The sequence below is a fragment of the Dipodomys ordii genome, unplaced genomic scaffold (assembly GCF_000151885.1).
Source record: "Dipodomys ordii isolate 6190 unplaced genomic scaffold, Dord_2.0 Scaffold39, whole genome shotgun sequence".
NCBI classification, from domain to species: Eukaryota; Metazoa; Chordata; class Mammalia; order Rodentia; family Heteromyidae; genus Dipodomys; species Dipodomys ordii.
Genome location: NW_012267255.1, coordinates 10,669,771 through 10,694,720, shown reverse-complemented (window position 1 = coordinate 10,694,720; position 24,950 = coordinate 10,669,771). Strand labels below are relative to the sequence as shown.

The following is a 24,950-nucleotide window of genomic DNA, read 5'->3' as shown; positions in this document are numbered from 1 at the left end:
TAGTGATCTTAGGAAGTATTTTGCTCAGTTTCCTGTCAGCCCCATGCCTACAGGATAAACAACTGCTCTACAGTGTACTGTGTTGCTAATTTATAATATTTACTTTCTTAATTCAACTTAGAATATTTTAGTTTATGATGTGTTTATCAAGATATAATCCCACTGTAGGATAAACACAGAAACTCTAAAAAAATCAACAAAATTCTGTCATTTGTATCAATATGGGTAAATCTGGAATATGTTAGGTAACCTAAGCCAGACAAATAACTTAAGATCTCATTCATACGTAGAATCAAAAATGATGGTGTAGAAAATAGAATTGTGGTTATTAGGGCTGAAAGTAGGAGTGAAAGGTGAAAGGACAGATATTAGTCAATAAATACAGTCTCAGGAATAAGTTCTGGTGTTCGGTTGCACATTAGAAGTATCATTAAAAATAATGGTAGATTGTACATTTCAAAATAATTCAAAGAAGATTTTTATCTAACTATACAAATAATAAATATTTGAGGTGACACATAATCCCCCTAATCTGTCTTTTATTTTTTTTTATTTTTTGGACTTCAAAAGGTTTTTTACAGTGGGCTTGAAATTTAACATGCCCATCAAAGTTTCCAGTGCTTGATCAGAATGACCTTTTCCATAATTCTCCCAAATTTGTTCTTTATAGATTACACATTTCTCTCTAAACATCTTATTTTACCCTACAACTATGGACAATTACTTATCAAATAAAACTTCCTTTTTTTTTTTTTTTTTGGTCATGGGGGCTGAACTCTGGGTCTGGGCACTGTCCCTCAGCTCTTCAGCTCAAAGCTAGTGCTCTACTACTCGAGCCACAGGCCACTTCTGTGGGTTTTTTTTTTTCTGCTTATGTGGTGCTGAGGAATCAAACCCAGGGCCTCATGCATGCAAGGCAAGCACTCTACCACTGAGCCATCTTCCCAACCCCTCAAATAAAACTTCTAACACTAATTTTTTCCCTTTTTTTTTTTGTTGTTGTCATGGACTTCAACTCAGGGACTAGATGTTATCATTGAGCTGTTTTTTACTCAAGGATAGCACTCTGCCACTTTGATCCACAGCTCCATTTTTGGTTTTTGAGTGGCTAATGGGCAAGGCAAGGTATCCTAGCTACTCAGGAGGCTGAGATCTGAGGATCATGGTTCAAAGCCAGCCCAGGAAGGAACATTAGTGAGACTCTATCTCCAATTAACTAGAAAACTGGAAGTGGCGCTGTGGCTCAAGCCACAGAGTGTTAGCCTTGAGCTGAAGAGCTGAAGAGCCCAGGCCCAGAGTTCAAGCCCACGATCAGACCTTAAAAAAAAAAATAAAAAAGACTTGGCATAGAAGGGAAGATATCTCGTAAGACCTAGTCTTGAAAAATCACACTGTGTTTCTCCAGTACTTTGGTAGTTACACAGGCTGGCTACCGGAAAGGATTTACCTGGATTTTAGGAAAATGAATGTATGTAAATCAGCGATACATTTAGCAAGTCATATTTTAGAAGAATAATTCACTCTTTTTTTTGGTGCCAATCTTGGAGTCTGAACTCAGGACTGTCATTGAATTTTTATCTGCTCAAATCTAGTACTCTAACACTTGAGCCACAGCTGTTTGGGTGCTTAATTGGAGTTTCTACCCAAGCTAGATTTAAACCACAATCTTCAGACCCCGGGCTCCTCAGTAGCTAGGATTACAGGCATGAGCTACCAGTACCTGCTCAATTAACTTTTTTTTTTAAATTTTTTTTGGGGGGGAGTCCAGTCCTGGGCCTGCTCTTCAGTTCAAGGCTAACGCTCTACCATTTGAGCCACAGCGCCACTTCTGGCTTTTTTTTCCTGCTTATGTGGTGCTGAGGAACCAAACCCAGGGCCTCATGCATGCAAGGCAAGCACTCTGCCACTGAGCCACCTTCCCAGCCCTCAATTAACTTTTTTTTGTGTGTGTGAAAATACTGCACAGAGGGGTTATAATTACATGGGCAAGATAATGAGTATATTTCTTATCAAGCATTGTAGCCTCCTCCTCTGTTTCTCCTTCCCATCCCTTCTCATCCTCTCCTCCCCTCCCCCCCAGTTTCCCCACCCGAGCCTCCTCCCCCCCACCAAAGTTGTAAAGTTTGTTTTTCGACATAACTACTTGTACATCTCATTGTTGCAATGGATCCACCTGTATCCCTATTTAAACGATTTGTTTTTTCCCTTCCCCGCCACAAATTATACCAACATCAAATACAGTGAAAGTAAGGGTTATACCTTGGGGGAGGGACATACAAAGCAACAAATAAATAATCTTATAAATGTGTTAGGAACAATCTCATGAAAGAAAAAAAATTTGAATACATATTTTAGGTTTCATTTCCCTAACATCAACTTATCTGACCTTTTCTGCTTGACTCAGACATATACTAGTTATTGCAAATAAGGGCCTGGCTTACTTAATAGAATTTTTTCCAAGTCTTTCCATTTCTTAACAAATGGGGCAGTGTCATTCTTTCTCATGGAGGCATAGAATTCCATTGTGTATATATACCACATTTTCTTGATCCATTCATCTACTGAGGGGCATCTGGGTTGGTTCCATATCTTAGCTATGGTAAATAATGCTGCAATAAACAGTTATGCTGGTAGCTTTAGTGTGGTCTTGTTTGTGAACATTTGGGTAAATGCCCAAAAGTGGGATTGCTGGGTCATAGGGGAGCTCTATGTGGAGTCCTTTGAGGAACCTCCATACTGCTTTCCAAAGTGGTTGAACAAGTTTACACTCCTGCCAACAATGCGGTAAGGTTCCCTTCTGTCACATGCCCTCCAGCATCTGTTGTTATTAGAGTTCTTGATTATAGCCATTTTAACTGGGGTGAGGTGGTATCTCAATGTTGTTTTGATTTGCATTTCTTTATGGCTAGGGAGGTTGAGCTTTTCTTCATGTGTCTATTGGCCATCCTTCTTTCCTCTTCAGAGAAGTTTCTTTTTAAGTCCTGAGCCCACTTATTTACTGGGCAGTTGTTTCTTTGAAGATTTGTTGTTGGGGGATTTAATTTTTTGAGTTCCAGGTATATTTTAGATATGGGACCCTTGTCCATTGTATGGCTAGTGAAGATCTTCTCCCAATCCATGGGCTTTCTATTGATTTTGCTAGCTATGTCCTTTGCCATGCAGAAGCTCAGCAATTTCATGCAATCCCATTTCTCCAACCTTTCTTTGATTTGTTGTGTTTCTGTGTCTCTATTGAGAAAATTTCAGCCTGTGCTAAGGAGACCTAGGGTTTCTCCTATTGCATCCTATAATGTTTTCAGAGTGTCTGCTTTGACTCCGAGGTCTTTGATCCATTTGAGTTGATTCTGGTGCAGGGTGATATAAGGAGTTAGCTTTAGTTTTCTACAAGTAGTTAACCAATTTTGCCAGCACCATTTACTGAAGAGGCTGTCTTTCTTCCATTCTATTTTTTTAGCTCCCTTATCGAAGATTAGATGGCTATAGGTCTGTAGGTTCATTTCTGGGTTTTCAATTCTATTCCATTGGTCCTGAGGTCTGTTCTTGTGCCAGTACCAAGCTGTTTTGATTACTATGGCTTTGTAGTTTGAAATCTCCAGCGCTGTTCTTTCTGTTGAGGATCGTTTTTTGCTATGCGGGGTCTTTTATTGTTCCATATGAATTTTTGGATTGCCTCTTCTATTTCCTTGAAGAATGAAGTTGGAATATTGATAGGTATCGCATTGAATTTGTAGATAGCCTTGGGAAGTGCCACGCCACATACACTTGGTTGAAACTTCTGGAATGAAAGGTTCTGGACAGGAGTGGAGCCTGGCTAGACTCAAGCCCCAGGCATCCCCCAGGAGTTGGTGGAGAGCCAGATTCCCTAGAGAAGACAATCTGGTCAGACTTAACCCATTGTTCTCTGAGAAAGAGAAGTTCCAGTGTGACTGCTGACTGCTGCTCACCACAGTGACCCAGGGCCCAGTGGCAGGATGCCTGCCCTGTGCCCTGACAAGTCCCACCTGGAAGAGTGTCTGTCCTGCCTCCAGGCCAGTTCAGGCCTGCCATTGTATACAACAACTCTTGTTTCCTCCTCTAACAAGCAGCTCAATATCCAACCACCATGGGAACCCAGTCCGAGAGGCACAGGCACAATGGAGGGGAAGCTGCCAAAGCAAGCGTTTGGAAAGGAGCAGAGATCACAGCAGGCAAAGCAGCCATGAAGATGTGTCTGCAAGGAGTCCTTAGCTGGGTTCAGCAAAGAGAGGCTGGCGCAGGTGGGCGGAGCACTTCCATAAAGCTGCCTGTGGTGGATAGATGGCTTCTGATTTGTGGTTCCTGGTATCTCCAGCTGAGTGGACATCTTTCTGTGACCAGTGGGTGTCACGCCACCTTCTGCAGAGTCTGCGTGAGAGATCATGTTGGACAAAGAGCTTCAAGGAAGCATGCCTGCAGGAATGGGGTGTTGGTTCAAGGCTTCCCATACACTTGGCTGCACCTTTATAGCCTCTACCTTTATTCTTTTTTTTTATTTGTGTGTGTGTGTGTGTGTGTCCCTTTATTCTTATTATATTCTTCTTGGCTGTACATTCGTTGCCTTTATTCTCGATTTGGCTGTTTTTCTATTGATCCGCGAACAGAGCATGTTGTATCTTTCCAGTCCAATAGAGACGGCTTCTCTACGTAATAAAAACTAAGACCAAAGATTAAATGTGGGCAATGCCCCAATCAATCTATCATCTGATGTGACATTGCCTCCAGAAACTCCTACAACTTCACAAGCGGTTTTGCAGCTCACGCATAGTAAATATAGAGACTTAAAATTTCCAGGTATGTCCAACAGACAAAATCAATGAATTAAACTAAGTTAGAAAGAGTTATCCCAGTAGTTCAGAGAGTTCTAAAAAAGAAGGGACCTCTGATTATAAAAGAAGAAGAAAGATTCTTCCAACAGTTATGATTAAGTTTAGTCCAACTTACGTTATAGGGAATAGATGGTGGTTTCACACAAAATATAAAGTTAGTAACATCATATTTCCTGAACCAACCAAAGAACCATTTCCTTATACAGGAGCTTATAAAGATGAAAATAGTTGGGTAAAAATAAAAAGTGCAATATAAGTACAGCCCTGTTTTAGGTTTGTTAATTATTAAACATAAAAAGGCTGAATAGATGATGTATTCTATTAAACAATATGCTAGACTTGTTTCTCACCACTTAGCTTAAACAGTTGGTGGGATAGTCATCAATTTCATGTAATTCATCAGTGCTTTGCCTTTAAAAAATTGATTACATGCTTAAATAAAGAATCTATGTCACAATCACACACTGTATAAAAATGTTAATTCTCCTCAATAAAGATACACTCAGACGCAACTCTTTTGAGTCTCTGTCTGTTTGTCACTTCGCCGACTCCTTGCCCACCTATCCCGAGATCCCTGTCCCATCGGTCCCAGTGCTCCAGCCGAGCTGGTCCGTCGCAGGGAAGTATTGCCATTTTCACGATGTTGATCTTTCCAATCCAGGAGTGTGGGAGTTTTTGCCACTTTCTAAGTTCTGTTTTGATTACCTTTTTCAAGCTTTTAAAGTTTTCATCATAGAGGTCCTTCACTTCTTTGGTTAATTCCTAAATAATTTATTGTGGGGCTATTACGAATGGAGTTGCTTTCATGATTTCAGCCACACTTTTCTCATTGTTGACATACAGAAAAGCCATTGATTTTTGAGGGTTAATTTTATACCCTGCTACTTTGCTAAAGTTTTGAATCAGCTTGAGTAATTTGGGAGTGGAGTCTGTGGGATTCTTTAAATACAAGATCATGTCATCTGCAAAGAGGGAGAGTTTTACTTCTTCTTTCCCTATTTGGATCCCCTTTATGTTTGCATCTTGTCTTATTGCTGCAACTAGGCATTCTAATACTAGCTTGGAGAGAAGTGGAGAGAGTGGGCATCCTTGTCTTGTTCCTGAGTTAAGAAGAAATGGCTTTAGTTTTTCACCATTAAGTATAATGCTGGCTGTAGGTTTGTCATATACAGTCTTTATTGTATTGAGGAATGTTCCATGGATTCCTAATTTTTCCAGAACCTTCATCATAAAGGGGTGTTGGATCTGGTCAAATGCTTTTTCTGCATCTATTGAGATACCATGTGGTTCTTATCCTTGCTCCTGTTGATGTGATGAATTATATTAATTGATCTGTGTTTATTGAACCAGCTTTGTATCCCTGAAATGAATCCTGTTTGATTGTGGTGTATGATTTTTTGGATGAATTGTTGAAGTCGATTTGCCAAATTTTTGTTGAGAAGTTTTGCCTCAATGTTCATCAAAGAAATGGATCTATAGTTCTGTTTCTTTGATGAGTCCCTGCCTGGTTTTGGGATGAGGGTTAGATGGCTTCATAGAATGAGTTCAGTAGTGAACTTTCTCTTTCACTTTCAATGAAGAGTTGGAGGAGTATTGGTGTGAGCTCTGCTTTGAAGGCGTTGTAGAATTCTGCTGTAAAACCATCTGGTCCTGGGCTTTTCTTAGATGGGTGGTCTCATTACTGTTTCTATTTCAATGCTTGATATGGGCCTGTTAAGATGGTTTAACTCATCTTGGTTTAGTTTTGGCATGTCAATATTTGCTAGGAAAAGGTACATTTATTAGCATAAAGTTTGAGAAGTATTCCCTTATTATGTTCTGAATCTTGTTTTTTTTTGTGGTGATGTTTCCATTCTCATCTCTGAGTTTATTTATTTGGGTGTGTTCTCTTCTTTTTCTGATAAGACTTGCTAGGGGTCTCTTAATTTTGTCGAAGAACCAACTCTTTGTTTTGTTGATTCTATGGTCTTTTTGGATTCTAATTCATTTAATTCTGATTTAATTTTAATTATTTTTTCCATCTACTGGATTGGGGTTTATCTTGCTGCTCTTTTTCAAGGAGGCTTAGATGCCTCATTGAATTGTTGGTTTCAGATCTCTCCAATTTGTTGACGTAGGAACTCAGAGCTATAAACTTGCCTCTGAGTACTGCCTTTGCTGTGTCCCAGAGGAGCTGGTAATTTGTGTGTTCATTTTTGTTGGATATCATGAACATTTGAATTTCCTTTCTAATCTCTTCCATGACCCACTCATGATTCAGCAGTGTGTTGTTCAGCCTCAATGTGTTACAGGACTTTCTTTGGTGGCTTTTGGTGTTGAGTTCTAATTTTATTCCCTTGTGGTCTGAGAGAATGCAAGGTATAGCTTCAATGTTTCTGAATTTGGACAAGTTTGCTTTGTGGCCTAAAATGTGGACTATTTTGGAAAATGTTCCATGTGCTTCTGAGAAAAACGTGTATTCTGATGATGTTGGGTGAAATATTCGGTAGATGTCTGTTAAATCTAGTTGATCTATGCAGTTGTTTAGATCTGCGGTTTCTCTGTTGAGTTTTTGCTGAGTTGACCTATCTAGTGGGGAAAGCGGTGTGTTAAAGTCCCCAAGAATTAATGTCTTTGGACCTATGTGGTATTTGAGGGAAAGTAGTGTTTCTTGTATAAATTTGGATGCTCTGTTGTTTGGTGAATAGATATTTAGAATTGTAATATCCTCCTGAAGGAGAGATCCCTTAATTAGTATGTAGCAACCTTCTTTATCTCTTCTCACTAATTTTAATTTGAAGTCTATTTTTCTGATATTAGGATTGCAACTCCCGCCTATTTATGGGGGCCGTTTGCTTGGTAGATTTTGTTCCAGCGTTTCACTTTCAAAATGTGTTTGTTTTTATGGGCAAGTGTGACTCCTGAAGCAGCAGATAGAAAGATCTTGCTTTTTAATCCAACTGGACAGTCTATGTCGCTTAATTGGAGAGTTAAGTCCATTAATGTTGAGAGATAGGACTGAGAGGTATTTGGGAATTCCTGCCATTTTACCCACCTTCTTGGGGGATGTGACAACTAGGTTCTTCCTATGGTTCTTGGATTCTCAGTTTGGGTGTAGTTTCTTGGTCTTTATTGTGGTCTTGTTGGTTTTCTACGTGTAGGACATCTTTAAGAATCTTTTGTAGGGTTGGTTTTGTGGAGATACAGTGTTTCAATTTTTCTTTGCTACAGAAGGTTTTTATTTGACCTTCGGTTATGAAGGAGAGTTTAGCTGGGTACAGTATTCTTGGTTGATAGTTGTTTGTCTTTAGGGCATGGCATACATCATTCCAGCCTCTTCTTGCTTTGATTGTCTCTGCTGAGAAATCTGAGGTGATTCTAATTGGTTTTCCTTTATAGGTGATTGATCTTTTCTCCTTGACAGCTTTAAGGATCTTTTCCTTGGTCTGAATTAATCCTGTGCGGATTATAATGTGATGGTGGGATGTCCTGTTCTGGTCTGGTCTATTTGGAGTTCTAAAAGTTTCTTGTATCTGAATAGGTTTATCTTTTTGCATGTTTGGGAAGTTCTGTGCTAGGATCCTGCTAAACAAATTTCCTAGACCATTAACTTCTGTCTCTAGGTGCTCCTCTACACCCATTATCCTAGGATTAGGCCTTCTGATGGTGTCTTCCAAGTGTTGAATCGATTGATCATATTTCTTGGATTTGTCTCGGATGGTTGTATGTTCTTTCTCTGTAATATCTAGGCTGTCTTCAATCCCTGAGATTCGATCTTCTGCATGGTCTAACCTACTATCAAGACTTTCTACTTTGTTTTTTATTTCTTTTCCTTCTAATTGGTCGGCTTGATGGCTTCAAATTTTTTGTTGGAGCTTTGTTTTAGATCTTGTATGAACTTCTTTACTTCCTTAATTTGGTGTTCAATGTTTATTCTCAAATCACTTAGTTGATTGGTTATGGTTTCCTTGGACTCCCATTCCTTCTGTTGGGTTCCATTCAGCATTCCCTTTGTGGTCTTCCTGACTTCTTTCAGCTCTCTGTTTATGGATTCCATGAAGGCCTTTAGTGATCGTTGTGTATTCTCATCCTGCTCTCTCAATTCCTGTATTACTCTTTGATTAGTTTCTTCAGGTTCATGCGATTCCTGTAGTTCTCTTTGAGTGTTCTCAGCCTGCTCACGCCATTCCTGACTTTCTCTTTGTCTGTTCTTGGCCAGCTCCCACAATTCCTATCTATCTCTTTGTCTGATCTCAGCCTGCTCACACCATTCCTTTATTTCTCTTTGAGTGGTCTCAAGCTGCTCATGCAATTCCTGTATCAATCTTTGAGTAGCTTCCTCACGCTCATGATATTCCTGTATTGACCTTTGGCTTGCCTCCTCTCTCTCTCTGTCACGCTCACAGAGTCCTTTGCAGGTTTTCAATCTTTTCATTTATCATGTTTACTAGTAGTGTTTGTAGAGCTTTTTAGGAACTCTCCTCTGGATTATTCATTATCTGTTCTGTCCCCTGATTATCATGAGATACCCAGACTTGCCATTTTTCTTGTATTTTTCCGGCTTATTCTGCCCATTTGGGATGAAAGTGACACCAGTTTTGTGCTAGAACACTATCTTAAGGCAAGCATCAACCAAAGTCGGTAGTTGCACAGTCAAAAGTCTGCAGATACAATCTAGTTCAACAGATATAACTATTCAACACCAAACAACTATGTATTAATGGGCTACGAACCACAAAGAAGAATTTGGCAAACCAGAAATTATTAGGTTTAGGGAGAGATGTGGGTAAAAATAGGAATAGAGGGATGTGGAAAGGTAGAGGGAGAGTTAACTAAGTCCTAATCTCAAAGCGGGAAATAGGTTGAATAGAATGATAGTAGAGAGAGAGAAATAGAAGAAAAAGAAAAAAAGACAAAAAATAGAAAAACAAATTAAAAATTAAAAAGTGAAACACTTAAAACTTATGCAAATATAAAAACGTAATATTCAGAGAAGAACAGGGATAGGATAAGAGAAGGGGAGGGATAGAAAGACGTGAAAAACTTAAAAATGCTTAAAATATTATATAGGTAGAGATAGTACTGCTATTAAGGAATTTAAGTCTAAGAGGTTTTTTCTTTTTTTTTGGGGGGGGTGCCCTGTCATGGGGCCTGAACTCTGGGCCTGGGCGCTGTCCCTCAGCTCTTCAGCTCAAGGCTAGCACTCTACCACTTTAGCCACAGCGCCACTTCTGGCTTTTTTTCTTTTTGCTTATGGGTGTTGAGGAGTTGAATCCAGGGCCTCATGCATGCAAGGCAAGTGCTCTACCACTGAGCCACCTTCCTAGCCCTAAGTCTAAGGGTTTTTTTGGGGGGGTCTGGTCGTGGGGCCTGAATTCTGGGCCTGGGCGCTGTCAGCTCTTCAGCTCAAGGCTAGTGCTCTACCACTTGAGCCACAGCGCCACTTCTATAGTCTAAGAGGGTTTTAATTGAGTAAAAAATTTCTGGATTAAGTGTGTACACAATGGGGGATAAGGTCTAATAATTGACTATAGGTATATCTGAGGATGAGCAGAACAGCAATTAAGTCACGCAAAGAAGAATGAAAGAGAAGAAAAAGTGAAAAGAATGAGAAAGGATAAAAAGGATCAAAAGGTCAGTAGAGTTAAACAAAAAGAAAAGAAAAGAAAGCACACACACATATACCTCTAAAGTAAAAATTATAAGAGGAAGAAAAAATTTAATATAAACCATTTTTTAAATTAAAAATTAAAAGAAGTTTAAAAAAATTTTTATAAAAGGTATAAAAAAAGAGTTCTTTGATTTTTTTGGGGGGGATGGGAAGATCCTGTGTCTCCCTTGTGTCTGTAACCAGTCTCTTGTTGAAGTCTCTGGTCTGCTTGTAGTGTTTGATTTTCCTGTGGCTTTGCTGGTTTCTTAAGTCAGTTTGTTTGAGCAGGCAGAAAAATGCTCTGCTTTACCCAGGATTTTGTGATCCTCTCCCAAGCTAGTTCAGTGGGAAGGAGATTTGCTTTGAGTATCACAAAAGAGGGAGATGGCTGTTTCCTCTAGTTTGGAGATGCTGTGATGAGGCTAGGTTCTGGGTAGAGTTGAGGCCTTTCAGCAAACGTAGCTTTTCCCTGTGGGGCTAGCTTCAGAGCCCAGCCTGGAGCCATTCTCAGGGTTTATGTTTACTGAATTTCAATTGATTGTCATGGCTGTTGTAGGGAGAGGCACCCTCTGGCTCTGTTTACCCTGTGAAGAAAGCCACTCCTGGGGCGGGCGGAGCTTGCTCAGCCTGGGCTGGGAGACTTTTCCCTGGGTGGAGCTGAGCCTGGCAGGTCAGGTTAGGTTCCTGTGACCTGCTAAATGACTCTCTTGTTTTTTTCCAAGGCCTGAGTTAAGAGCTAGCTGCTCAGCCAGGCCTTTGTCAGTCTCAAAGATGGAGATCTCCAGTAGTGGGGGAGGAGGGGTGACCTTCCCTCCTCTGCTCCCTGAGAAGGAATGAGGTTGTCAGGCTTCTACTCATGCCTGAGTCTTGGTTCCTGGGTCGTTTCTGGTCTGTGATCTGCAGGATGAAGATGTCTGCTCGTTGTCCGTTCTTGCTGGTGTTGAGTAGAATCCACTCGCCGGCTGCTTCTGGCGCCTTTGTCCTGAACTCTCTGTGTTGCAGGTATGGCAGCTATGGCTGCCGCTGCCTCTGCCGCCGCTGCCTCTGCCGCCGCTGCAGCCACGGCTGCTGGCAAGTGCTGGGAGCTGTCTCCTTGCCTGGATTTTCCCTCTCTGGCCTAACTCTCTGTACTGTGATGGCACACTTGGTGTGATTCTCTGGCTTAGGACTTCGCTGGAACTGAGCTTGTTTAGCCTCCAGCTTCTCCTCCGCCATCTTCCTGGAACTTCTCAATTAACTTTTTTGTTTGAATAAACCATACTATGAATATTTCTAAAGGAGAAAATTATTTGCTAGTTTTTCAAATGCTAAGCAACTGTTGGAAGTAGAAAACATGTTGTAATGGTGGTGTGTTTTATTTTGCAGATTATTTAAAATTTGTGAAAATGTGCATGAAAATACTTATGCCAGTGACTGTGCACACTTACGTTATGATCTTGGCTCAGTGAAAATTACCCAAAGAGAAGTGAACAAGGGGAAATCAAGGAACTGTGGAAATAATAACCAGAAGTCTCAATCTTCTGCAAACATGCTTCCAGCAGATGGTGCTTTTCCTTCTTCTGAAATTGGAGAAGATATATTTAAATTATCATCTTTTTCAATTGCATCCCAGCCTCATGATATTCAAGGTAATTTCTTGCTTCTTCTGTTTTTATAAAAACACAAATTAATCTGAATTTCTTAGCGTAGGAAAGAACACAAAATATAGTAAGTTTAAGTATATTATCTTTCTATGTGTAATTTCTGCATTTCTTTATTATTATTGTGTTGTTTTTAACTGTGTCCTAATATTTTTAACTATGCTATCAACTGTAGTCAACAAAAAGTTATACAAATTTTATTGAAAGCCTTTTATTTTAGAAAAGATTTTAAAAATCCATGTAAGTGTGTAAGGTTTTATATGTGCATTTTTTTAGGTGTGACCAAAAATGGCTTAAGTTCTTTGAAAGCTGTTGCAGAAATCCGTATCCTTTAAATTATTTCAGAACATCTGCTTTATGTTTATGAAATAATACTTTAAACATACTTTCGTTTCCTTGTGTTTATATTGGTTGACAGATAAAAAGAGGGAAAGGGAAATCTTTTGAGTAATGTAAGAGATACTGTGATATGATAATGTTACTTCAAGTGGCCTGCAATCCAGGTACCAGTTTGTGAACCGTTTGTTACCGGCCTGTGAGAGGATAAAGAAGTGAGCTTTGTGTTATTTGTTTGGTTGGACAGGGTCTCTATGTGGCCCAGACTGTCACTGAATTCATGATCTTCCTTTCTTAGCCTCCTCAAATGCTGGGATTACAGTCATATACCACCATGTGTGGCCTTGTTTCTGTTCGTTTGCTTTAAACTTAACTTTTTTTCCCCCTAAAACATGATCTTACTACCTTAGCCAGGTGGATCTTAATCCCTGAATTTAAGCAGTTCTCCTTTTATAGTCTCCCAGGTAGCAGGGATTCAACTCATGCAGATCTGTCCTTGAGATTTTGTTTGTCTTGTTTTGTTTGTGTGCCAATGACAGGGTCTTCAACTCAGGGCTTTGAGCTCTCACTTGACTTTTTCCTCCCTGCTGGCACTTAAGCAATAACTCCAGTCTAGGTTTTGCTGATTAATTCTTGATAGGGTCTCACTAACTGTTTTGCCCAGGCTGGTTTTGAACTGAAGTCCTCAAATCTCAGCCTCCTGAGTAGGTAGGCTTATAGGCATGAACCACCAGCTCCTATCTGTGCCCTTGATTTAGTAAAGTAGTAATCTGTAAGAAGAGTCTAGAAGAACTAATCTATAAGAAGTAATCTATAATCAGTGGAAATTTTTTGTCAGTCCTGGGGCTTGAATTCAGGGCCTAGGCACTGTCCCTGAGCTTTTGCTCAAGGCTAGCACTCTACCACTTGAGCCACAACACCATTCCTGCTTTTTCTGGGTTTGTGGTACTGAGGAATTGAACCCAGGACTTCTTGCATGCTAGGCAAGCACTCTACCACTAAGTCACATTCCCAGCACCTTGAACATTTTGAAACAGTCAACTTATCTCATTAAAACTGCTCCAGTAGTATATGATTAGTGACTCAAAGTTTGGAAATGCTCTAGAATCCTAAAATTTATTGTCTAGTTGGCAAAGCAGAAAGTGAGTTTGTTACTGGGCAGTCAAGCTATGGACATCTAGGCAACAATCCTAGGTACTATGCAATCATTTGAGTTAATGAAATATGGTTAAAACATATTTCACCAAGAAAAAAAACCATATTTGACCAGTCATGAAAAATTGCAACCAATGCATCTAACTGAATATATTTAAAACAGGAGGGGGATAATAGTGTCAAGAGTGTCATACATAATGAAGTAATAACTTCTGATATAGCCACCAACATTTTGCACTTGATATCTCAGCCTGCTATACCTCTATTGCTCTGGGAACATAGAAATAGATTAAATAGTTAGAGATTGTCTAGCTACATGATGAGAGATTCTTCTTTTGCTGGAACTCTTTCATAATATAGCACTACCTTTTCAAGCGTTTTAAAGATTTTGAGGCTATAGAAGAACAGCTAAAATGGTTTTGTTGTTTAAATGTCTTTGTTAGTTCATACTGCTTTCTACACTGATGACTATTGATTTAATCTTGCCCAAATTTTCATATGTGTTAAACTCACTGAAATATTGTGCTTTATTATTATTTTCTTCCTTTTTTATTTTTATTTTATTATTATTTTTGTGTGAAAATACTGTACAGAGAGGTTACAATTACATGGGCAAGATAATGAGTACATTTCTTATCAAGCATTGTAGCCTCCTCCTTTGTTTCCCCTTCTCATCCCTTCCCATCCTCCCCCCCTGCCCCCACCCAATCCTCCCCGCTTCCCCCCCCCACCAAAGTTGTAAAGTTCTTTTTCGACATTTCGACATTGTACATTTCATTGTTGCAATGGATCCACCTGTATGCCTATTTAAACGATTTGTTTTTCCCCTTCCCCTCCACAAATTATACCGACATAAATACACTGAAAGCAGGGGTTATACTGTGGGGGAGGGACATACAAAGCAAGAAAGAAATAATCTTATAAATGTGTTAGAAACAATCGCATGAAAGAAAAAAATTTGAATACATATCTTAGGGTTCATTTCCCTAACATCACCTTATTTGACCTTTTCTGCTTGTCTCAGACATATACTAGATATTGCAAATAAGGGAAACCATGGGTTTATTATTATTTTCTTGTTGTTGTTGGTTGTGGGCCTGAACTCTGGGCCTGGGTGCTGTCCCTCAACTCTTCAGCTCAAGGCTAGCCCTCTACCACTTGAGCCACAGCACCACTTCTGGCTTTTTCTGCTTATGTGGTGCTGAGGAATCAAACCCAGGGCCTCATGCATGCAAGGCAAACACTCTACCACTGAGCCACCTTCCCTGCCCTGCTTTATTATTTTTAAGTATGTATTCAAAATGAGTGAAGGTTATTTTAATTTGAGAATATTTCAGTTATTTTATCACAATATATTTGCTAATTCTTTTGTTACTGAATTGTAATCCATGAAACAGAAGTTTTGTTTGCTTATTCTGCCATAGAGTACTATTTTTAGTTTTATAGAGCTTTTCCAGCAATGAGTGACATTGATGAGAATTTATTGAATGAAATGTAAAATTTGATTTCAGATGATGAGAGTGATGATATATGACATAAATGATTGAAGTTTATCATGATCTGGGAAACATTCTGTGTCTGCTTTGAGTCAGAAATTCAGTTTGTGAATATAAACTAATATAGAACTATCTAATGAGAGAAAAATTAGCATGATAGTCCATTTCTAGGCTTGTAATAAATTAATATAGGAAAAGACAATAAAACAAGAATCCTTCAAAACTTGATGGCATGACAGAGTTAAACTTTCAGTTTTGTTTTGCCACAAGTATTCTGACATGCTGTACAACTAAAAATAAAGTACAGATTTATGTCAACAGCTTGATTTAGTAAATGCAAACAAATATCAACTGAGTACTTACTATGTAAGTATTATGATCTAGCTGTTTGGAATATGTTAGTTAAGAAAATAGTAGGTTCTTTAGGAGTTACCATTCTTGGGTGAGGGTGGAGAAAAGAATAGATCTGAAATATTATAACAGTATATAAATGTGCTATTCTGGCACCTTACGATAGAATTAATGGAAATTATCCCAGATTACTTGCATTCCAAATTCTAAAAGGAACTTAGAAAGTCCCTATGGAGAAACAAGAAATCATATAAATGTTATTACTTAAAGTTAAATATGATGGAGGAGATTGAAACATATAGAAGCATAGTACTATGCTTCTTTTTGTATTTCCAGAGTGCTGCTTTGTGCTATTCCCCTTGACTAGGCTATTTGATTTAATGTTCTAGATTTAACATTGAAAATTTCATCATACTAGCAGGATCTTTGTCCATTTAACAAAATTTTAAAGTTAAAAATATTTTTTTATTGTGAAGGTGATGTACAAAGGGGTTACAGTTAGATAGGTTAGGTGATGAGTACATTTCTTTTTGAAAAGTGTCACCTCTTCCCTGTTTTTTCCAAGTTTTTTCCCTCCTGACACTCCCCCCGACACACACAATAACATTTTTTACTCTGAAATATTTGACTCCTTAATGTTCTTCTAAGCGGCAAAATTTAGAAGCATTTTCAAAGAGTTCCCTTACTTCAATTATATACAGTCCAAAGCTTTTGATGATGTAAGTATCTTGAAACTATTTAATCTTCTCTTAAGTTGTGTGCTTTCTAAAGAGAGGGCTAGTCACTGCCACATTCATTTTAGGAGTTAAGGAAATGTTAAGTGAAACATGACTTTTATAGATGGATTAGTTTGTATTTATTGGATGAATAAGAATTTATCTGGAATAGTTCTTAAAAAGTTCTCTGAGGAAGAAGAGGAAGAGGAGGAATTAGTGGATCCCCTGACAACAATGAGAGAGCAATGTGAGCAGCTGGAGAAATGTGCAAAGGCCAGGGAACATCTAGAGGCCTGTCATGCGCGTGTATCATCTCGATGACAGACAGAAGAAGATTGCACAGATGAGCTCTTTGACTTCTTGCATGCAAGGGACCATTGTGTGGCCCACAAACTCTTTACCAGCTTGAAGTAAATTTGCAGACTCACTCCATACTATCAAATGGGCATCAGGATATTAACCTTCTGGTTTTGAACATGTCATTTCTAATGTGTACAACTATAAATTCCTGTGGACTTTGGATTCTGGTTTAGGAGCATCTATGTAATTAGTAGTGATGTATCTTAATAAAGTCCTATGATTGCCAAAAAAAAAAAGTTCTCTAGAATAGAAAGGAACTTATGCTAGGTTTAAGCACATTACTTTGATAAATAAAACACTATGACATATTAATTGTGTAGTTTGGGATTGGAAAGACTGAAATTTTAGTAATTGTAGAGATAAAAATGTTTGAACTATTATTCATTCGTCTACATGTGATTACACAATCAGATAAATTCTATTTTTTAGCTTCTTTACACAGATAGAAATTTTGTGATTTGTGCTCCAACTGGTTCTGGAAAAACTGTAGTATTTGAACTAGCTATCACAAGATTGCTTATGGAAGCACCGTTACCATGGCTAAACATTAAAATTGTTTACAGTAAGTATATAAGAATAATGATTAGTTATGATAATAAAACATTGACACAGAGGGGCTGGGAAGGTGGCTCAGTGGTAAAGCGCTTGCCTTGCATGCATGAGGCCCTGGGTTCGATTCCCCAGCACCACATAAGCAAAAAGAAAAAAAGCCGGAAGTGGTGCTGTGGCTCAAGTGGTAGAGCACTAACCTTGAGCTGAAGAGCTGAGGGACAGCGCCCAGGCCCAGAGTTCAGGCCCCAGGACCGGACCCAAAAAAAAAACAAAAAACATTGACACAGAAAAGAAAAAGTAAATTAAATCCAGGTCATAGGCATTACTCTTTGATTTCCCATACATTTTTAAGAAAGTTTTTTAATTGTATTTATTTGTGATGCTAGAGATTGAATGCAAAAGTCTTGCACATGCTAGGTACTCTACCACTGAGCTACACTCAAGCCCTACTAAATTCTTCCCTTTTTATAGTAGTGCTAGGCAAGACTCTATCTACAATTAATATAATTTTAATAAGGACAAAAGGGCTTAACAAGTAAAAAGCAATAATCTTCTGCTTGATCTCTCTCCATGATTAGTTTTACTTACCTGAGCAGTCACTTTATTTCTATTTTTATGCTTTTCTGATGATTTAAATTTATATCCCTATATATACCAGTACCTATATTGGTAACTTTTTAACTTATCAGCACTAGGTCTAGATGCATATTTTTACCCTAACTTTATTAACTAAAATTTATGACAATTTTAAAATTGTATTCATGTCCAAAATAAATATATTTTTTACAGTGGCACCAATAAAAGCTCTGTGTAGTCAACGTTTTGATGACTGGAAGGAAAAATTTGGACCATTAGGATTGAATTGTAAAGAACTCACTGGAGATACAGTAATGGATGACCTATTTGAGATTCAGCATGCCAATATTATTATGACAACTCCAGTAAGCATTATATATACTGTTTCATTTAACAGGTTGAACAGAAAATATTAACTTTTTATGAACCAGACACTGGTGGCTCATGCCTGTTATCCTAGCTACTCATGAGGCTGAGATCTGAGGACTGGCATTCAAAACTGTCATGGACAGGAAAGGCCATGAGAGTCACCACCAGAAAACCAGAAGTGGCACTGTGTCTCAAAGTGGTAGAGTGCTAGCCTTGAACAAAAGAGCTCAGGTATAGCACCCAGTCCCTGAGTTCAAACCCCACAACTGACCAAAAAAAAAAAGAAAATACCTACTTCTTTATATCAAAAGAAAAAAGTAAATGAAAATACAAATTAAATATATAAATATTTATATTGTAAACAAATTAACATAAAAAGTAATGGTATTCAGGCACCAAAATATACCAATAAATAAATAGGTAGAATACAAATAACAAAGATAAAAAATAGACAAAAGAATATTCTATTTGTTATTTTGATTTGTAATCATACTGCTTATAATTGTTTGGCTCAGCAAAAATACATTCTACCAAGGCAGCATGATCTGTCTATCTAATTCTACCTTGGTAGAATTAAAAAATATGCAGTTTGACTTTAAATTTGTGATTAAACCTTAGAAATATAAAGGACCTACTTTTTAAAAAACAAAGTGCTTTATATCACTGTCAAAATGCTTTAAATAGTTTTTAATTACTAAGTCTGTTTCAGAGTATTGCCCATCTTTTGTTTAAATAAATTCTTATTGATGTCTTTTAAAAGATATTTTATTAGAATATATAACTTGTACAAGGAGAGCTTCATTGTGACATTTCCATACATACATACAATATGCTTTTATCAAATTCACTTACTTTGTCTCTCTCCCTCACTCCTTTTCTCCTCTTCTTTAAGCAGTTTTAGCGGGATTTATTGTTCTATTTTCACACATGCATATTAAATACTTTGACAATAGTCACTCTCATTCACTCTTTCCATGGGCCCTCTCCTTCTCGCTACCACCTAACATAGGCTATTTTCCTTTCTTGTCATTTGTGTCATTTGAACATGGTAATTCACGTATACATATATTACAATTAGTCATGTTAACCTTTCTATTGCTTTCTCTTTCTATTTCCCTCCACCCTCATCACATTAAACTACTTGCACTCTTTTTTTCTGTAGGAAAAATGGGACAGCATGACTAGGAAATGGAGAGACAACTCTTTGGTCCAACTGGTTCGGCTATTTCTCATTGATGAGGTAGTAAGCACATTATTTCTTTGAGAAATCACATGAAATGATTAGATTCGATTAAAAGAAATGGGACATTTTCAGCCAAATAATATGTTTAATTCCTTAAAGTAGAAAATACTCCAAGAAAAAATGTTAATATCATTATAGATTATAATTGATTACATCAATTTTGAGTTATAGCTAATTATTTTTTCTTGATTTCTTAGGTACATGTTGTAAAAGATGAAAATCGTGGTCCAACTCTTGAAGTTGTAGTTAGCAGAATGAAAACTGTACAGTCATTATCTCAGCCTTTGCAAAATACCATCACTATTATTCCAATGAGATTTGTGGCTGTATCTGCAACAATTCCAAATGCTGAAGATGTAAGTAAGGATTTTAGTCTGTGAGGTTTGTTATGACTTGTGAGATATTTAATCATTTTGATTTTAAAGAAAAATGAGAATCTTTTTTTCATTTTCAGGTATAGTTCTGGATAGTAGCAAAATATTATGATAGTAAGAAGTTTCTGTGACATCATCATAGAATTTTTTATTTTGACTTGGACTCTTATAATGGAAAATAAACTAAAACAATAATATTTAATTGGAAATTTGCCACAGGAAAATAGTGGGTATAGTCTTGAAATATTGCTATTGGTAGCACTTACCAATATATCAACAAATAAGTATCATTGAACTATTAAAAAATAACTACTTCATGAAATACTTCAACTCTAAAGTGATTAATAATTATGTTATTTTACCTATACAAAAATTCTTTGAAAAATTTAATAGAAAAAAATTTAATGCATCTATTTCTATTAAGATTGCAGAATGGCTTTCAGATGGTGAAAGACCTGCTGTATGTCTAAAAATGGATGAGAGCCACAGACCTGTGAACCTTCGGAAAGTGGTCCTGGGATTTCCTTGCAGTAGTAACCAGACTGAATTTAAGTTTGATTTAACATTAAACTACAAAATTTCCAGTGTTATAAGAGCATACTCTGATCAGAAACCGACACTTGTGGTATGGATGTTTGGTTGCTTATTTTTTAGTGTGATGTTTAATTTTGATTATGATTAATACATTAATTATTAATTCACTTTTAGTTTTGTGCAACAAGGAAAGGTGTACAACAGGCTGCTTCTGTTCTTGTGAAAGATACTAAATTTATTATAACTATGGAGCAGAAACAAAGGTATGTATTTTTCCCCTGGAAATAGAAGCTTTACGGGATTATTTTGATAAGAAAAACGAGTTTATCCAGATAGATAGATAGATAGTTGATATCTCTAACCCTGTTAGAGATAGTAACAGTTATAATAATTTTGAGGATTGAGAAAAATGAATCTTACTGAAGCCTAACTATACTCCATAATCAGATTTCTTGAAAGATAAAAGTTATCCATACTGTAATCTTCATTTCTTTTCTTTCTTTCTTCTTTCCCTTTTTCTGTGTCTCTTTTGTTTTTGGTGGTACTGGGCTTTTGAACTTAGGGCCTCAAGCTTACTTGGCTTGCATGCTCTGCTGGAACTCTACCACTTGAGCCATGCCTACAGCCTGGCTTTTGCTGGTTATTTTGGAGCTGAAATTTCAGACTTTTCTGACCAGGCTGATTTACTTCAATCCCATATCTCAGCCTCCTGAGTAGTTAAGATTATAGATGAGTTACCAATGCCCAATTACCTATGTTCATTTGATGAGGAGGATGGTACCGGCTCTGGAATGAACTCAGAGGCTGAGCACTGTCATTGTCTTTTTTCTCTTGAGGTTAGTGCTTTACCATTTGAGCCACAGCTCCACTTCTGGCTTTTTGCTGGTTAATTGGAAATAAGAATGATAGATTTTCTTACCCGAGCTGGCTTTGAACTGTAATTCTCAGATCTTAGCCTCCTGAGTAGATAGCTAGGATCACAGGCATAAGCCATCATCGCCCAGCTCTGTCTTCATTTTTGTACCCAGTTTTCATCCAGTCCTGATACAGTATTTTACAAAGTAGACCTTTGCTAATTGATCTTCCCTGAGCCTAGCACATTTGACCACTTCCACTTTATTGAAACCCCCACTGGACTCTGTTCTTTCATGATCATCTTTTATGATTTTTCTCCTATTTTGCAAGCTTCTCATTCTCAGTACGCCTTACCTTTTCTACTCAACTCTTAAATTTAGATATTTTGTTGTATGTGTGAGGGTGGAGTTCTGAATTTCATTCTTTATAATTTCACTTTTCCTACATATCTCTACTACTGACTTACAAGCTTAAATAATATTTGTGTATGTCTGTGAATTTCTAAATTTGTACATCCAGCCTACACTTCCTTTCTGAGCTCTAGACCTGTAATCTATCTGTCTCACATCCAGTTGTATATCTTATGGACATCTCAAACTGTGTTCAAAATAGAATCTTTTTCCCAAGCCAGCTCCTTCTCCAGTGTTTCCATCGTAATTATGCATCATTTTGATGGTTGCTCAAGGTTGAAACCTATCATCCTCTCTCAACTTCCTCCCAATGGGTAATTAATTATCAAAGTCTCTTCATTCTTAAAGTCTAAACAAAATAACCCCTTAGTCCCCAGTGTCTTGGTATTTAAGAAGTTTGACTTGAAGGATGACTAGAAGTTAGATTAAAAATCATTCCAGGAAAAGAAACCGTTACACAGGTAAGGTAACCGTTTGCTGGTTAGGGTAACAGTTTGTGGCATTCACAAAGCAGGATAAAATGGCTTGACTGTGTAGTAGAAAAGCATGATTATCATGAATGAAAAATTAGCAAGGCATCACATTATATGGGATACTACAAACCACTCTTAACAGCTTTGGATTTTTATCCAAACAACAGTAAACATCTATAGTGTTTAAGGCAGTAAACTGACATATTCACTTTTGCAATTTAACAATCACTCTCTTGTGGAGAAAAAAGTAGGAAATTGAAATATATAGGATACATCTCTTTAAAACCAATCTGTACGAAGAGACAAACAGTACATGGTCTCCCTGATAAGTGGATGCTAAATCCAAAATGTTAGGTGATATGACAAAACTAACAGGACTTAAGAAACAAAGAACTCCCACTCATCTGGTTGAACCACTACTAAATATCCCCATGCTGCTGATCACATATATGGTGTATAACATGTGAACACCGTTATATATTACAGACTGTGATAGACAATTTGCTCCAGGAAAGTTAGAATGAACTTGTGACTTAGAAATTATGTAATCACTTAATCACAATCAAAAATAAAAAAATTAAAAAAAAAATCTGTGCTGGGTGCCAGTAGCTCACACCTGTAATCCTAGACACTCAGGAGGCTAAAATTTGAGGATTATGGTTCGAAGCCAGCCCAAGCAGAAAATTCCCCGTGAGGCTCTTATCTATAATAAACTACTCAAAAAAGTTGGAAATGGTGCGGTAGCTCAAGTGGTAGAGCACTAGTCTTGAACATAAAGAGGCCCAGGGACAGCACCTGGGCCCTGAGTTGAAGCCCCAGGACCAGCAAGAAAAAAAGAAAAAAGAAACAAAAAGCCAAACCAATTCGCACTCCATTTTTTCTATTCAATTCATGTAAAGATTCCTTTTTCCTATTCAGTTCATACAAAGTACTTTACTTCATAGTCATTTTCTTGAACAGAAGTACATACACTGCCTTAAATTCCTTCTTCATTTCCCCTGCTTGCTAATTACTCAAGGAAAATTGCTTTCCTTGAGCTCTTTTCTCTACCCTTTAAGGATCCGTTTTCTGCTTATATCTTCCTGTTAAGTGTTTGGGGTTTTTTTAGCCATAAAATCCTAGCATTAAAAGAGTCCCAGGTTTAAAATTATAGTTCTGTCACTTTGTCACTTTTATGTTAGTTTTCTCAGCTTCATTCAATTTCTTCCTCTCTCTCTCTCTTTCTCTCTCTCTCTCTGTTTCACAATAATGGGGCTCAAACAAGACCTTCAGCATGATAGATAAGCATTTTGTCACTGAGCTACAGCCCAGCTTATCAGCTTCAATTTCATAATCAGATCTCAGTAAACAGGTATCAGCTATATCATATGCCTTTCATAATTAAAAAGACAGTATTTCTAAAATACCTGTGTATTGCACCCAATTTATGCTTAATAGTAACATGTTCTCTCTTCATGTTTTGTTTTTATTTTCTTGTGAATTTGTTAAAATTTATGAATATTAAAAAGATGCCTTGCAGGGCGCTGGTGGCTCACGCCTGTAATCCTAGTTACTCAGGAGGCTGAGATCTGAGGATCATGGTTCAAAGCCCGCCGGGGCAGGAGAGACCGTGAGACTCCTATCTTCCAATAAACCACCAGAAAACCGGAAGTGGCGCTGTAAGCTCAAGTGGTAGAGTGCTCGCCTTGAGCAGAAGAGCTGAAGGACAGCGCCCAGGCCCAGAGTTCAAGCCTCACAACCGACAAAGAAAAAAAAAAAAAGATGCCTTATAGTGTCATATTTGTAACAAGGAAATGGAAAACCACCAATTAGGATGTTCTCAGCTTTAATTAAGAAAGAACTAAGCCTATCAAACTCCAAAGTCTTTTCAAGTACTCAAAATCCTTTTCACATTATCAAGAGACTTTCCTAATGTCTTCTCTTCTAATTTAGTCTACTTTTCTTTACATTCTGTATCTCAGAGCATATTTTTACAAACTTATTTTGTATTTTTTTTGTTTACTTACCATGACAGGGTTTTAACACATTACTTCTTATAAATATTTTAGGTAAGTTATGTGGCTAGACCATAATTCTAACCCTATGAACATAATAATCATTTTTCCAGTGTAAATGTGATTTTTCTAAATTCTTGGTTTAGAAATGAGATTTAGTGTTACAGCTAATAAATTAATAAAGTTAGATATTCTTTATGTTTTACAAATAGCTTTCAGGTAAGTCTTTTTGTATTTGTGAATTTTGTATTTGTGAATTTTATAATAATAAGTTTTCAGTTTTTTAATGTTATTAGAACTAACTGAGTGATTTAATGGTTTTTAAAACAGGTTACAGAAGTATGCATATTCTGTGAGAGATTCAAAACTGAAAGGTAAGCTTATGTATACACATATACTAGTACGCATATATACACACACATACACACACACATGCACACACACTTTTTTTTGGTGGTTCTGGGGATTGCACATAAGGCCTTATGCATGTCAGGCAAACAGTTTACCACTAAGCCAGACTCTTAGCCTAGAAAAAATATTTGAATAGTATGTTCAGATATAGATAAAAGGATACAAATAGTGATAACATATTAACAGTAACTACAATGCTGTGCATTTCTGTCACAGATACCTTAATATATGGTATTGCTTATCATCATGCTGGGATGGAACTGTCAGATAGAAAAGTAATTGAAGGAGCATTTGTTACTGGAGATCTACGAGTTCTTTGTAAGTTAAACATATTTCTAATGAATATTAAGAATATTTTAGAAAATTATTTTCAAGAAGAAAAAGCTTAAGCATTATGTTTTTCTGATTGTTTTAAAGAACCTGAAATTATGTGACTTCCAGTGTAACTTCATGCTGTATATAGTAAGGTTTTGGCAATATTAATTTGCTTTTATATTATTAAAAATAGTGCAATTTGAAATCTTGGTATTAGGGTATATTTTATTTTAGATTACAATGCCCTTTCTCCCTTCATTTTCTAAATTTCTTAGAGTCGTTCACTGCATTTTTACCAGTATGTCTTTTATAAGAAA

At 37.3% G+C, this 24,950-nt stretch overlaps 1 protein-coding gene and 1 pseudogene across 1 annotated transcript in view; both read left to right on the top strand.

The window, feature by feature from the left end:
- Hfm1 (HFM1, ATP-dependent DNA helicase homolog (S. cerevisiae)) overlaps positions 1–24,950 on the top strand; it is a 75,166-nt gene that overhangs the window by 5,665 nt on the left and 44,551 nt on the right. Inside the window, exons 4-14 of the mRNA XM_013018241.1 lie at positions 11,839–12,101; positions 12,390–12,437; positions 16,100–16,170; positions 16,957–17,089; positions 17,869–18,020; positions 19,187–19,264; positions 19,465–19,623; positions 20,066–20,266; positions 20,350–20,438; positions 24,238–24,281; positions 24,535–24,636. Of these exons, the coding sequence (XP_012873695.1) occupies positions 11,839–12,101; positions 12,390–12,437; positions 16,100–16,170; positions 16,957–17,089; positions 17,869–18,020; positions 19,187–19,264; positions 19,465–19,623; positions 20,066–20,266; positions 20,350–20,438; positions 24,238–24,281; positions 24,535–24,636 (1,340 nt within the window). The remainder of the gene's footprint in view (positions 1–11,838; positions 12,102–12,389; positions 12,438–16,099; positions 16,171–16,956; positions 17,090–17,868; positions 18,021–19,186; positions 19,265–19,464; positions 19,624–20,065; positions 20,267–20,349; positions 20,439–24,237; positions 24,282–24,534; positions 24,637–24,950) is intronic.
- LOC105987039 lies at positions 16,279–16,748 on the top strand (annotated as a pseudogene).